The sequence below is a fragment of the Charadrius vociferus genome, unplaced genomic scaffold, assembly GCF_000708025.1.
Source record: "Charadrius vociferus isolate BGI_N301 unplaced genomic scaffold, ASM70802v2 scaffold162, whole genome shotgun sequence".
In the NCBI taxonomy this organism is placed as follows: Eukaryota; Metazoa; Chordata; class Aves; order Charadriiformes; family Charadriidae; genus Charadrius; species Charadrius vociferus.
Window position 1 is genome coordinate 291,899 of NW_009647236.1, and position 15,177 is coordinate 307,075.

Below are 15,177 nucleotides of genomic sequence, written 5' to 3' on the forward strand. Positions count from 1 at the left end.
ATGGTCCAATGGTTTGCTGGCAAATAATGGGGTGTTTTCTACAACAGAAATGCTGAATGATGGTTAAACTCATTTTTTCAAAACCTAGCAGTCTTGTTAACTTACACTATTTAAAGCAAGGCTGAAGTTAGAAATCTTGTGTTCTTTTTTCTGACTCTGCCACCAGCGTGGAAAATAATTTATATTACTATTTTCAAATGCTGACTCTTTAGGCTAAGATTCAGGTGTTCTACAAATCCTAGCTGATTTTTCAAATAGAAACTCAGACATATGTCTTTGAAGCTTCAGAAGCTTCTCAAGGCAAAAAGCTTCAAAGCTTCTCAAGGCAAAAAAGTCCCACCCCTCTCAGCCTCTCCTCATATGAAAAATGCTCTAAGCTCTTAATAATCTTTGTGGCCCTTCTCTGGGCTTACTTCTGTAAGTCATGTCTTTCACGTATCAGGGAGCTGAGAACCAGACACAGTACTCCAGATGTGGTTTCACCAGTGCTGAGTAGAGGGGAAGGTTCACCTCCTTGCCTCTCTGGACCTGCTGACAACACTCCTCCTCATGCAGCCCAGGATTCTGCTGGTCGTCTTTGCTGCAAGCACACAGTGTTGGTTCACGTTCAATTTGGCATCCACTGGGACTCCTAGGTCCTTCTCTGCAGAGCTGCTTTTCAGCGATGGGTAGGGTGGTTTAAGTCCCCCATGAGGACCAGGTATTATGATCATGAGACGACTTCCAGTTATCTGAAGAAGGCCACATCTACCTCTTCTGCCTGATCAGCTGACAGACACCCACAACAAAGTCATGCATATTGGTCTGCCCACTAATCCTAACCTATAAGCTCTCAGGTGGCTCATCACCCATCCCCAGGCAGACCTTCATGCTTTCCAGCTTCTCTCTTACCTACAGGGCAACTTTCCCTCCTTGCCTTCTTGGTCTGCCCTTCCTAAAGAGCTTGTATCCATCCACACAAATCTCCATTTGTCTGAGCTATCCTTCCACTTCTCCGTGATACCAATGAGGTCATAGCCCCATAAGTGAAGTCACACTTCTGATTCCTCCTGTTTGTTACCTGTGCTGCATTCAGTCGTGTACAGGCATTTCAGACAGACACCCAGCCAATTGCCCAGAAAGGGTCTGAAAGCTTTCCCCATAATGCCATCCAGTAGGCATTTCCTAATTTATATGCATGTTTGGTGTGACCCCACTTCAGCCCTGTTTTGTTGATTGTGACGTTCCTTCTGTTCACGTCACCCAGGCCCTTTGCTTGCCTACCACATCCATCGCTTCCTCACTTGATTGTTGAGGCTTCTCTCCCTCCGCACTTCATTGTGGAGTGCGCTATAAAGTGCAGGGATACATGCATGGTTTACACCTTGGAAATGCAGCTGCATTTCCAAGGACATTTTAGGAGGTAAAACATGTGGACAGTATGTAAACACATTAACTCATAAGAAGAACCTTACGATTAGGGTCATCTTAAAAATCAATCCCTTACTAAAGCGAGGCCCGTTTTGCCACATTTGAATGTTCTACTTTGGAAATTACCTGTATCTTAATTTCCTGTTTGTAAAGTATTTCTCATAGGAGTTCTGAGGCAGGTGCTATAATCTTCAGATTAGAAGTGCTTTTACAGGAGAAAATGTGTGTGTGCATGTGTGTATGCGTATAAACATACAAATCTTTGTAACACTGAAAACTGTATTTAAGGCTGACCCTCAATTTTAATTCTAATCCGCTTGACTTCACTTGCTCTCAAATTTGTAAAAAATTGCCCTTTATCTCCTGCTGATGAATGGTGAAGTTGTTTGATGAGTTTAAGAAAAAAAATCTGTATAGATGCTTTGAAACAGCATATATTGCTAAAAATGTACATTTTGCAATCAGATAGATGAATTTTCACGAGAATTGCTGCTCAGGTGTAAATCAAAAGTCACTGGATTTCAATCTGCACATATGGTAATTCACAAAACCATCTGAAAAAAAAAAAAAAAGAGGAATCTCAAAGCCACTATTAATTGAGAGAAAAATACGATTTTTGGAAAGTAAATTTACAGGCTCTTATTCTATGGAGAGACATAATTATATTGCTGAATTATCTAATTCTTTAGTAGCACACAAAAACTTCTCATTTAAGCATTGTGCATTAAAACCATCATAATTTTCAGTTCTAGAGGCTTTGTGAATCTAATAGAATGTCAAATTCCACAGTGTAACCTAAGCAGGACTGTTTAAATTTAAACAATTAAAAATATGCATTTAATTTATGTTGAAATAGAAAACCTGATACATTATCTAGGATTAACATAGAGAAAGTTATCAGTAACATACATTCATTCACAATGGAATTAAAATAATTATATTGACAGCTATTTAGGTCATTCACTATTTCTTAGATTAAACAGAATAACCTGAAATGGTGATGAACTAATATGATCAGAAATTTGCATTTTCTTTCTTTTTTTTATGAAAGGTTAAATAGCAATTGAAAACTAAGTTCTTTTCCATACTACTTCTTAATTACTTTCTGATTTGCATGAGGTAAAAAAAAGTTATAATTTCAGATTTATATTTTAATATAGCATTTTACACTGTTTTGCATACTATTTAAAGATTTACGTTAAATATATATATCTGAGTAGCCAGCACCCAAGAACATAGTGTGCAATTCTGGCTCTAACGTCAGTGCCAAAACTCTCAGTATGATTATAAGTGATAATTTCATAGCTGATATCAGACCCTGCAAGTCAGTGAAACTACAGTAGTCTAAAACTGGACTAAGTCAAGCTGAAAACATAACTGGTCTTTACTCTGCTGAATCTTACTTTGAGAAATTTGAACAGCTTTTTCTGTATGCAGAGCCATCAAGTTTTTGTGTGGTAAAATAAGGAAATTAGATTAATTTTGTGTTATAAATTTTAGCAATGCATCTGAAATACCAGTTCTCAGATTTAAATGTTTGTTGGAAGGTTGGAAAGACGCTATTGGCAGTCTCAGACATGTTCCACAAGGTTTAGAGAACTGGAGCATGTTTTGAGGAGGAGCTCTTCGTAGCAGCCAACCTACTGTCCATATGCATTTTGATCACCCCTCCATAAATCATATTCTCCATATCTGAGGAGGACATTGTTTGTGAATGCCAGACCAGCCCATTCTTGATCTATCACTGAGAAAATTGACAATTACAATTACAAGAATATCGCTTGATGTGATTGACCAGGAAAAAAAAATGCCATTTGCCTTTATCAATTCCATTCCTCAGTGTTTTAAAGATAATACTGAAAAACAGCATCAACTCAGTTATAATGCTTTTTTCTGTCCTTTCCTTAACAACAATGTTAAAAATTACTTAGGAAAGAACTTGATGAAGAGAAGAAGTTCTTAATGGCAATAAGAAACAAAATAATTCCTCCGTATTTTGAATCAGAATTTGGCAAGGAGTTTTTCACGAAAAAGGTAATGTAGCTGAAAACTGGATGAGTTTGTGTTAGACCAGGTAGTTTTGCCATACTCCCATACATCTCAGCCTCATTTACCTCAAGAAAACATTACATAGGACAGTCATGGTAGAATTAATACTGGGAATTATATACCCTTGTCAAAGGAAACATATCTTGGAGATGGTATTTATTTATTGAGTACAAACTCTGTAGATGCCTTACATAAACTTTGGAGAGGGTCTGATTCATAGCAGAAGTTGAGCCTCAGATCTTTTCACTTACCCCTCAAAAAATTCTCTCTGCTAACTAACTGGAAAGGGAATTAGTAAGACTAACCCTTCTGGGATAAAGGTGACCTTGGGAACTTTCCTGTTGTAATATCACCTGATAAATGCTGTAAGTTCATAATGTATACTCAAAAATGCACTTTGGAATCTGAGGTATCTTTTTTTATAGTTAGTACTTTGGTTCTGCTTATTTGATTTCTTTGCAACTCTTTTTTTTTTTTTTTTTTTTTTTGTGGGGCAGGAGAGGGGTGTCTGCTGTTTGGTTTTTTTTTTTCTAAGTGTATAGTTGGGAGACCTAAGCCCTCTTTTTTACTTTTCTCTAGTTTCCTGATGTGGAAGCACTGTCTATGAAAATTCCTTCAGTTCAAAAAGAACAAAGTGGGACTTTCCCTCTAGAGATGATCCAAAAAACCAGTAGAGGTAATATACTGTCTGGCAACATTTTAATATCTTTTTAATTGTTTTATTCAGTCATCTCATTTCATATTGCAGTTAAATTTAAGATTACATTTTCTGACCCCGTGTATTCCCAGTCATTTTGACACACAAACTACTTGGACCACAATGGCTGTATCTGTTCTGATACGTGAAACATACCCGGCGGCACTCCCTGACATTGAGATCCCCCAGTATGGAGTAGGCTGTGTAAATTCAGTCTCCCAAAACAAGATGGCCTTTTCCCTCGCTAAAATCTGTGTAATCTGTGCTAAAGTCTGCTAAGTTGCACAGTCAATATCATACCCGTGTTCTAAGTAGTTAACGGTATAGATTAGCATGTTCCAGTATCTGGGAATGTTCCTGTTTAATCCACTAATATAAATGTGGTCTATAAGACTTCTATATTTAGTGTGTTAAAAGAGCATTTTCGGACATCATTGAAGCAGACAGCATTACAACACCATAGGCTTTGAATGCAAAGCTGAAGAATTGTGCTATGAATAAGGGGTGGATGGATGCAAAATGCTCAAGAAAAACTTAAATAGAATAAACAATAGTTAGGGGTGGATGAGCAAGAACTGAGGAGGCCAAGTTTAGAAAAAGACTAGTATGACTGTCGGAAAAAAAAAGGGAGATGGAATTCTGAAACTCAGTGGCAACAGGGGCAGGTTGGGGACTGGGGCAAAAGCGATATGGAATAGGAAACATTCAGGCTAAGGACAGTTTGGAGGATATAGGAGGAAAGCAGTGACTGGATTACAGGAAGCAGTGAAAGAGTGAATCATCATCTCAGGTTTGAGCTTTACAGCATTGAGAGGAATACTTTGGCTCTGTTTGAATAACAGCTCTGACAGGTTACTGAAATCACATAGTGAAATTAATAGTCATACACAGCAAAGAATCATTTTCAGAAAAGCAGTCCTCCATGAGGCTTTATCAGACCCCCAGTAATTCCCATATTTCATCATTCTGCAATCACCATATTGCAATCACTAGAAGACCTGTATTGGATTTTTCATCAGCCCTTTATGGCTTATTACTCAGTTTGCCAGAGAACAAGAAACGACTAATCACAAGATATGCATTTTTGATCCCTGTGGCCCAGTGGTGCAAAATGTCACATACAGAATTTACCTAACCTCTCATGGCTATGTAGACAGCTTTCAAAGTTTGTCTAAATTAAAGCGCCAAAGACTTTGTGATTTTTTTATGTGTTTTTGAAAATGATGATGATCATGAAAAACACTTGTCACAGTATTCCATTATTTTCCCTTTAGCATTTGAGTGTCTCAATGCTATGAATGATTCTTCACCTGGCCTTCTGCTGCAGGCTCATTCCAACCAAAATGAAAGTTCCAGCAGCACAGCAGGTAAAGCTGTCTTCCAGAATGTAGTTTGGAGCAGGTTAATATCTATCTTCTTATAACTTTTGACAAAATATTTACAATAGAAATTTAAATCTACCTACCTCTGTTCAGCATTCTGAATACATCTGAATACAAGACCGGCAGAAAAGGAGAGAAGTATAAAACTAATGGGAGAGATTCTCTCCTTCACCCTAGGAGACTGCTATAACAACATGGGATGATGAGGATGGTAGAAATGCAGAGAAAGCCAAGAAGTAATTTCTTTACTAAAAGAAGTTGCACAAGCAAATTTTTCCTGCTCATTAAGGCCTGTAACAGAAGACTCTAGAGCAGAGTTTGCTGTGGTTAAATGGTCTTTGCCATTTAAACATCCCTGTTCGGTTTTGCTTTCCTTGCTATGTGTACTGTCATTCACTCTGTTTATGCATCTGCTTGTGGTGATCATCAGCCTTGATGATCACCACTGGAGAGCCATCAGTCTGCTTTAATTAGCCCCAACCTTTGGCTCTCACATAATGCCATACCAGCTGAGCTTTGGCAGTACGTACTTGCAAAATCTATCCTTACCATCCCATAGTTACAGCTTCCCTTCTCCCCTCCCTTTCCCTTCCACGCATACTGATTCCATTTCTTAGTAGTGGGACTCTGCAAAAACTATTGCTGTCAAACTTGCTAAATTTCCTCTGTTATTTGTGTGTATTCTGTAGGCCTCACGGCAGATGTACTAATCCATACTTCCAGAGTCACAGGGTACCTAACGAAAGGAACAGCAGCCTGGGGGCGCGTGTGGGGAGAGGGGGTGTGTGGAGCGAGAGATGCCAAAACTACACTAACTTCTAATGTCCAAGTATAAATGTTCCTTATCTTTAGGCAAAACAAGAAATGCTCGTGTTTTTTGCTTAATGTCCATGCTTAGCTTTTTTTTATAATCTCTGGGCCGTTTGCTGTGTAGATGGGAAGCCCCTCTCTACCATCTGTAGTTCTGTTGTCTGGAAATAAGAGCGGAATCTAGAGAAGATGCTATTCTCAAATAACGTTTCTGCTTTCTCGCAATGGCTAACTGACCAGACTTAGCATTCCAGTTAGACAGTGCCTGCAGTCCAAACTGAGAAAACAAAAAACACTCTTCCTTACAAAATATTGATCTAGAGGTTTATCTCTGGTAAGACAGCTATCATAATTGTCTTGTGTTGTGTCGCTTCAGAGGTTATCAGACTTTACAATAAACTACATGAGTCTTAGACTGTCAAAGAAGTTGTATTTAGATCTAAGTTTCTCTGGCCATCCCTATGCTCAGCCTGCCTACCTCCATTATGCAGCAGGGCAGAGTTCAAAGATGAAGAGATAGCTAAGATCATCTTAACCCCAGAATCACACAGGTCATCCTAGTTGGTTGTGCTGGCAGAGCTGTACTGCTCTGGGGCCTGGACTGGAATTTGTTGTTATATGGATATACAGATTTGACTTGACCAGCCTGGGTGTTTCTGCACAAGTGGTCATTGTGCCGTGCAGGTATGCCTTTGGAATAGTAATGTCCTTGATTTTGATTTTAGTGCTTGGGGTTTTGTACCTCCTCTTCTGTTTTTAATGACATTCACAGGTGTTTATATCTTCACTGTGAGTTCCCACTGAGATGCTTCCAACTAATTAGTTGTAATAATTATGGTACAAATTTACTTATTAGTTAAATTTTAATTTTTGCTACTATTAGGGGGTTTCTTAATGCCTTTCTTGACCTCTTAAATAAAAATGAGACCAGTTCTTCCATCCTTGTGCTAATCAAATGCTTTCATATAGAAAATAAAAATCTTATCTGAATAAGGACTTCAAGATTAGGCTGAATATGATGCTTAGTTCTTTGTGCTTTTGGAAATCTTTCCTTTCTAGACCTAAACAAGGCTGCAAGATCACAAGAGACACCCTTTCAACATAAAGCTCCGAGTCTGCTGGTGAATGCTGCAGGACAGCCAAGAAAAGAGAAAGTGAAATTACCGTCATCACTTCAGGGGAGAAAACCAAACTCCATACCAAATAAAAAGGTAAAATTACACCTTTTTTGTTAATATTAATATCCGCTCAGTCATCTCTTTTGCATAAAATCTTCACCCTGGAGCAATACTGGAAGGTGTTTTGAATCTGTTTACTGAAGCATAGTGGTTGCAATTTATGTGTAAGTTTACTAGTAATTCTAAAAGCACCTTTCCTCTCAACTCCTAGGACAAACTCGTATGCCAAAAGTATAGTTCTGCACCAGGCACCCACATGAAAGCTCTGATTTCCAAAAGAGCAGAGCTTCACCCATTCTCCCTGAGACATCTCAATGGCTTAATATGTCTGAAACCTCAAACCACTGTAAATTTGCACACAACATTCAAAAAGTGCCTCTTCTCTTTTTAGACCAATTAGGATGTCTTTTTGCAATTTTTCAGGATGAGTGGACAGAGGTCAAACGTAGGTTAAGTAACTCTGAACCTAACTTGATGGCCACCAACTTTCTCTATTGTCTAATATTTTAATTCTTTTTTTCAAAGATAGAGGATCCTGTTGCAGGAAAGGTCAAGACATCTTCTCTTGCAACAAGACAGCATCTTAGTGGCTTCCATCTCATTCCACCCAGAGTGACACTTGGAGTGCTAAAGGAAGGCTGTACCTATGCAGCCACTGTGATCCTGAAGAATGTTGGTGTGAACTTCTCAAGGTTAGTTTGAAATTTTAGTGCCTTGGGTTTTAACTGTCTAAAAGTACACTGCTTGTTAATTGTCAACCTTTTGATCTGATTAACATGATTAACAAATGGTATTTTTATATTTGGAATCATTTGATAATGACTGACTGGATAGAGGAGAGGAGATAATATTAGAAACACCTTTGCATTATTTACATATTAGTGTTATTAGGAAGATGTAAAGCAAGTAAGGAGCAGATGATTTACTGGTTCTTATTGAAGTTCTCAGGTTCAGGGACCAAAGTGTTTCATGGTAAGCAGTATTTCATTTGGCTTTGGGAAATGTTGTGGGATGCTGCAAGTCAGACAATCTAAGTGGGCACAGCTCTAGTCAGATACACGTCTTTAGCTCCAGCTCCACTGAGAAACAGCTCCAGTGATGACACTGGGAACAAACAGAGGACGAGGATGAAGTAAAGCATTTGTTTGTGCACATCTTTCCCTTACTCTGTGTCAGTGCGAGGGACAAAATAGCACTGCACTGTGTTCCAACAGGGTGAGGATAAGTTAAGTCCATTTCTAGGTCTGCAGATTGTCTCTTGCCCTGTGTGACAAATCACAGGAAATTATCATACTTACCCAGCTGTGGTTTAAAGAATATATAAATACAGTAAGAAAATGCTTGTGATTGCTCTTCTGTACTGGAATTCCCCTTTTGAGTAACTGCACGTATGTTCATTCAGTCACTCCCCCACCAGCACAGTTCCAGTGGCTTTACTTTAGAAGTATTCAGGCAGGTGTGCTTATGACCCCTGTCTTCCCAGGTGCCATACATGTGACAGAAAAGAGGGCAAAGCATATTCCTCCCACTGTTTGCTCAACTGCACTTGTCTTAGCTGTGCTATATGTACCTTGCTTTTTAGCCTAAAAGAGAGCCTACAAGGGTCTCAAAGTTCTTACAGCTTCCACCTAAGGTTTGTCACTTCAAAATAGCTTCATTTGAATGATTATAATCCCACCAGATGGTTTCAGGAATTGCAGTACTTGGTGGGAAGCTTTCATTTCATATGGCTCAAAAGCCCCAGAGCCAAACCCATTTTTTAAATACCTGTGTTCTAAGATAGCTATTCCCACAAAAGCTTCCCAATGTCAGCCTCTCATTCCCACCTATCCTCAACTACCTACTGCAGCTGGAGAGGTTCTTAGTTTATATAGCAGTTAACTGAAAGCTGCTATTTAGGCCTCTCATCCATTTGTCCTAATGGACAGTTACATGCTGTTCTTTCAGAAACTTTGAGTAAGCCAGGCTTGGACCACTCCTGTTATATGGGCTTTTTTTCTGCTAGACCCACAGGTCCCAGTAAAGGGAGACCAACTGAAAGCGTGGAAATAAACATCCTACTGTTGTGTTGGTCTAGGTCATTCAAAAGCTGGTTCCTCTTCTTAGCACTGGTGGTAAATAGCCTTTGGGTTTTCCTGCAACATTAGCGCTGGATAAAGAAAACAGTTAAGGAGGACACATTAAACACTCTTGGGCTTGAGTGTGCAAGTCTTGTGACCCTGATGCGCTGCAGCTTCTGGATGCTGTTTCCTTGGAGCTCTCCTCACATGAGCAAGTACCTGCCAAACTTCCCTTTTCTGGATGCAGTTGACCTACAGTTTGATGTCCTCTTTAAAAAGGGAGTTGAGAGGTGTCACAGTGACATGATCTCAGCAGTCACAGCATCCCTTTATATGGCACCACAGTGCTGGAATGAAATAAACATAAATGTTTATGTCTGACATTTGTTGTTCCTCCTCCTTGGGCAGCTAATTATCATTAAAAGAGGAGGTCACAAGAGACTTACCCTGCTGGGATCGTCACGATCTCTTGTGAGTACTCAGCCAACTAGGCACTTTAGAAATCTGTTCAAGACCAGCTGAGAGACTACTGTACAGCTTCTTCCATCAGGATGGATGCCAGAGATGATTTTTTTTTCTTTTTTTTTTTTTTTTTTAATCAAACTAGTTAGATATGGTCTCAAAGAGACCTTTTTCCTTTAATGCACATTAAATCATCATGGTGCATGCCATAATAAATCAGCAGCTCACATACCAACATGGAAGGCCAATGGACTCCTGGGCTGCATAGGGAAGAGTGTGACCAGTAGGTTGAGGGAGGTCATTCTCCCCGTCCACTCTGCACTGGTGAGGCCACAACTGGAATACTGTGTCTAGTTCTGGGCTCCCCAGTTCAAGACAGACAGGGAACTGCTGGAGAGAGTCCATCGTAGGGCAACTAAGATGACTGAGGGAGGGGAGCATCTCCCTTATGAGGAAAGGCTGAGAGAGCTGGGACTCTTTAGCCTGGAGAAGAGAAGGCTGAAGGGAGACCTTATTATTGCTTACAAGTATCTAAAGGGTGGGTTGAAGGAGGATGGAGCCAGACTCTTTTCAGTGGTTCCCAGTGACAGGACGAGGGGCAACAGGCACAAGTTGGAACACAGGAAGTTCCATTCAAATACAAGAAAAAAATTTTCAGTTAAGGTGACAGCACCGGAACAGGCTGCCCAGGGAGGTTGTGGAGTCCCCTTCTCTGAAGATTTTCAAAACCTGCCTGGATGCAGTCCTGCGTAATGTGCTCTAGGCAATCCTGCTTTAGCAGGGGAGTTGGACTAGATGATCTCTAGAGGTCCCTTCCAACTCTGAAAATTCTGTGATTCTAGAGCTCAAGTTGTGTACATTACTTTTTTTTTCATGCCAGTTGTACTACATGTAGACAGTCAAGGAAAATACCACCATGATTCTGATAAATCCAGCTTATCTTTTAAGCCTTTTACTTGATGCTTTGAGAGGAGAGCTAAGTGACTAACTAGCTGCTGAATGACCGCAGAATACGCTGAGGGCAGGGGTAGGGCCAGTAGTGGGCAATTCTGAGCTGCGTCTGCCTCATGCTGAAGCCAAAACTTTTCCGTCACAGGGTCAGTAGTTAACTATGCGACTTCCAAACTGTCCATACCTTAGCCTAAACTTCTTGGGACAGCCCATGTTTTTCATAACAGCCAGCGCTCCAGAGAAAGTGCAGAAATTCTGAGAGCCAGTTTATAAGTCTGCAAGAGCTTTCCATAAGATGGAGCCATACACTAGCAATGGTTCTTCTGCTGCCTTGCCTTTAATGGCTTCTGGTGCAAGTGCATGCTGGTAACTGTTCTTCAGGTGGAAACAAAAAACCACAGGATAAAGTCCAGAGCCATGCAAAAGCAGAAGTCATAGCTGCTCCAATGACCTTTAGAGATCTTAACAGTGGAAGTTGTGTGCACAAAAGGACTGCACAGATGTGAAACAATCAGTGAGAAACGAAGAAGTAAAACTACTGCCTTAGTGGGTACCATGAAATTAAAGAAGATATTACACAAAATTTATACCAGTATCATGCTTTCTGCAATAGAATCATATCAAAGGGCATTAAAGATTGTTAAGGACTTCCAGGTATGCAACACACAGGTGTTTGCCAAGAAGATGTAATTTGTACTGCAGCTTCATTTATGTATGTGGGCTTAAAGGCTGATGTTTCACATCCTGTTGTAAGGACCAGGCAGTGTAACAAGCTCTTTGGAAACTTACTTTGGCCCATTAATCTGCTCCTTTGGGGTTTTTTTGCTGGAAACCTGAGCCTTGGTGAGAAGCCCAGGAATACCGCTGCAGCCCAAGTTGTACACTGTGACAGGAAGGATGAGCTAACAAGTTCTGCTGTCGTTTGCACAAGCATAAGTAGAGCAGAGGGCCTGCTTCCCAGCAGTGCCTTCTGCCTGCCTGAAACAGTTTCTGGCAAACTGATTCTCTTCTCTTTCTGACAGGTTTCGGGTGAAGCAACCACCTCCGCACACAGGACTGAGAGTGATGTACACACCAGGACCTGTAGGTTACACAGAAGATCTTTTGCTTTTTCGCTAGAGTCAGCTGACCCTTAGGGCATCTAGGGGTCCTCTTGTACCAGCTGTCTGGGACTAGAGCTGGCAGGGTACATGATTTGTTTGAAGTTATTTGAAGTGATGCTGCCTTCTGCTGTCCCTCTGCTGCCTGCAACCAAGCACCCCATGCGGTCCAAGTCTTGGAGCCTGTGCCAGAATGCAGAGAGATAAACACTGTGGAAATTCAATGGAAAGTAACAGGTCGAGCACTGAGGTTAAAGAGAGCATCCCAGGTGCAGGACCCTGCACTTGGCCTTGTTGAACCTCATGAGGTTCACATGGGCCCACTTCTCAAGTTTGTGCAGGTCCCTCTGGATGGCATCCCATCCCTCAGGCATGTCAACTGTACCACTCAGCTTGATGTTGTCCACAAATCTGCTGAGGGTGCACTCAGTCCCACTATCCATGTCATTGATGAAGATATTGAACAGTACTGGTCCCAATACAGACCCCTGAGGGATACCACTTGTCACTGATCTCCATCTGGGCATTGAGCCGTTGACCACTACCCTCTGGATGCGACCATCCAAAGAATTCCTCATCTACCAAACAGTCCACCCATCAAATCCATCTCTCTCCACTTTAGAGAGAAGGATGTTGTCAGGGACTATGTCAAAGGCCTTATAGAACTCCAGATAGCTGGCTGGAATAATTTCCATTCTCTTTTTTCCTCCATACATCCATCCCTTTTGTATTTACCTTTTCTCCCTACCTCTACGTTTAGAACAGAATAGAACAGAATAGAACAGAATAGAACAGAATAGAACAGAATAGAACAGAATAGAACAGAATAATTTCAGTTGGAAGGGACCTACAATGATCATCTAGTCATACTGTCTGACAACTTCAGGACTGACCAAAAGTTAAAGCATGGTATTAAGGGCATTGTCCAAATGCCTCTTGAACACTGACAGGGTTGGGGCATTGACAACCTCTCTTTTTGATTCTCTCCCAGCTGTCCCGATTCCCCTTCTCCCTCTGGAACCTAAAAGGAAATTTAAGGAGAAAAAATGCAAACACGTGGCAGTTTCTTTTCGAACTGCAATGTGAAGAGACACTGTTTTGTACAGAGCTTTCTAGTGAAACAGATACTGGTAACTGACAAGCACAATCACATGTGCTGGGCATTTTAATTTCATTAGACAACACAGAACAAGAACCAGCTCTAAGGACTGCTGGAGAGGACTATGTATGAAGCATGCACCTCACCTGTGAGTAATCCTCTGTCTCTCCTAGGTGGCAGCAGGCTTGCAGGTTGAACTGGAGATAGAGATTTTTGCCATGGTAATTGGAGGGGGAGATGCTGGTGGCCTTGAAGAAATTTCCCATGATATTGAAATATTAACAGAAACAGAGACTCTTCTCCTGCCTGTGACAGCAAATATCCTTTTTTGTCTTACTTCCCACACACACTTTCTAGCATCAACCCTGGCAACCGTCCACCTGTCAGGAGGCTTAAGCATCATTTCCAGTGCAGGCTGCTGAATTAGCAAGCTTTTCTGTCCTTTTCAGAAACACGCAAATGGGTGTTTTCAAAAGCACAACAAATGAACAATTTAAGATTCAGATGCCAAAAGCAATTTACATCAGAGTACCAAGGTTTTGAAAAGTGGGGAAAGGAAGAATGGTATGCTCAGAAAGATGTGGCTTTTAAAAAAATAAATGAAAACGATAGGAACTCTTTTCCCACCACCCCTGATGGAAATCCTTTGTAACATTTTTGAACCTATGGTAGCATCTGATGGTACAGCCTCATGAGCAACAAAATCATGTATCATGCTGGATGCTAAACAGACAAATGAGACAATCCCTGTGTCAGCAGAGATGCAAGCACAGAAGTGCATGCTGTCAGAAATCAGTCCAGTTCAGTGGGCTTTTCAGTTGTTTAATTGTGGACAGAGGTAGAGTAAAAGACACAGCAGTCAAGAACTATTATTTCTTTTTCCCTTGTGCTCCAGAAACTATAATTATTTTCTAGATAAAATTACAGGCTCATTTTAAAGGGTAAGTTCAGAAGAAAGGGTGAAGTTCTGTTTGACTTTTAATCAAATGTACACTTAAAAGCCTGGGAGAAGAGGTCTTCTGGAAACCTACAAAAGCAGTAGGAAGGCAAGGTGCATCCAAACAGGCCAGAAACTCCACTCCTGGTATGGGCCACCCTTACCAAAGAAAGAACTTCAGGGTCCTCTGAGACTGACCAGAATACTAGCTAACAGCAACTCCACTGAGGCTTTATATGCTCTGGAAGTGACATTGATACTCCCCAAATTTACTTCATAGTGACCTAAAGAAGTCTTATGACCATTATTGCAGAACTGAGCTAGACAGGACTGGTGGCATAGCAGCAAAATAAGCTCCTGCTCCATTTCCCTTCACCCAGTCCTCAGGCACATAGTTGCACAACAGCCTCCAAAACACGTGCCCTCCCCACTATTTTACCTGGTCTTTAATCTTTGAGCTAAGGGCAGTAGTCCAGATTCAAGTTGTTTCACAGCCTTATTTCCAGAATTCGTTCCAGCCTTCACGCATATTAGTTACATAAATATACAGAAATGGTTAGATCCTTAACATGATATTCCACCTGTGTTAACCAGTGACATTTATGAGCGCCGCCCACAAGGATACCCCCAGGGTGGGATGGCAGCAACAGTCCGGGCAGTTCCTACAAGCCTCGAGCCGCGGTTCCGCATTACGCTACCCCGAAAGCTTTCTAGTTAATGTAAGTACTGGATGCAGTGATACCAGCCATAAACTAAAGTACAGTTGTTTTACCTCCTCTTTGCTCGTGATCCACATCATCAACAAGCCTCGTGCAACTGACAGCAAAGCTGCCACGCACACATCACACAGACATGACTACCTGAGACAAGAAAAGGGAAGCAGTGGATGACATTAACCAAAGGACTCTCCGCAAGAGATTTACAAATTATTACAGCCGCTCGGCTCAGTGGAGGCACTCACAGCAGAGCCTCCCCAGTCCTGTCCCAAATCCTTCACTGAACTGTCTCCACATTAAACAAGTCCTTGAGCCTCCTGGCAGCA

The 15,177-nt window shown here is 41.1% G+C and overlaps 1 protein-coding gene across 1 annotated transcript in view; it reads left to right on the plus strand.

The window, feature by feature from the left end:
• Window positions 1-14,853, plus strand: part of SPAG17 (sperm associated antigen 17) — a 284,919-nt gene extending 270,066 nt beyond the window's left edge. Inside the window, exons 39-46 of the mRNA XM_009879926.1 lie at window positions 3,342-3,444; window positions 4,039-4,135; window positions 5,431-5,523; window positions 7,408-7,559; window positions 8,052-8,218; window positions 12,022-12,082; window positions 13,372-13,516; window positions 14,717-14,853. Coding sequence (XP_009878228.1) covers window positions 3,342-3,444; window positions 4,039-4,135; window positions 5,431-5,523; window positions 7,408-7,559; window positions 8,052-8,218; window positions 12,022-12,082; window positions 13,372-13,516; window positions 14,717-14,853 — 955 coding nt within the window. The remainder of the gene's footprint in view (window positions 1-3,341; window positions 3,445-4,038; window positions 4,136-5,430; window positions 5,524-7,407; window positions 7,560-8,051; window positions 8,219-12,021; window positions 12,083-13,371; window positions 13,517-14,716) is intronic.
• Window positions 14,854-15,177: the final 324 nt, after the last annotated feature.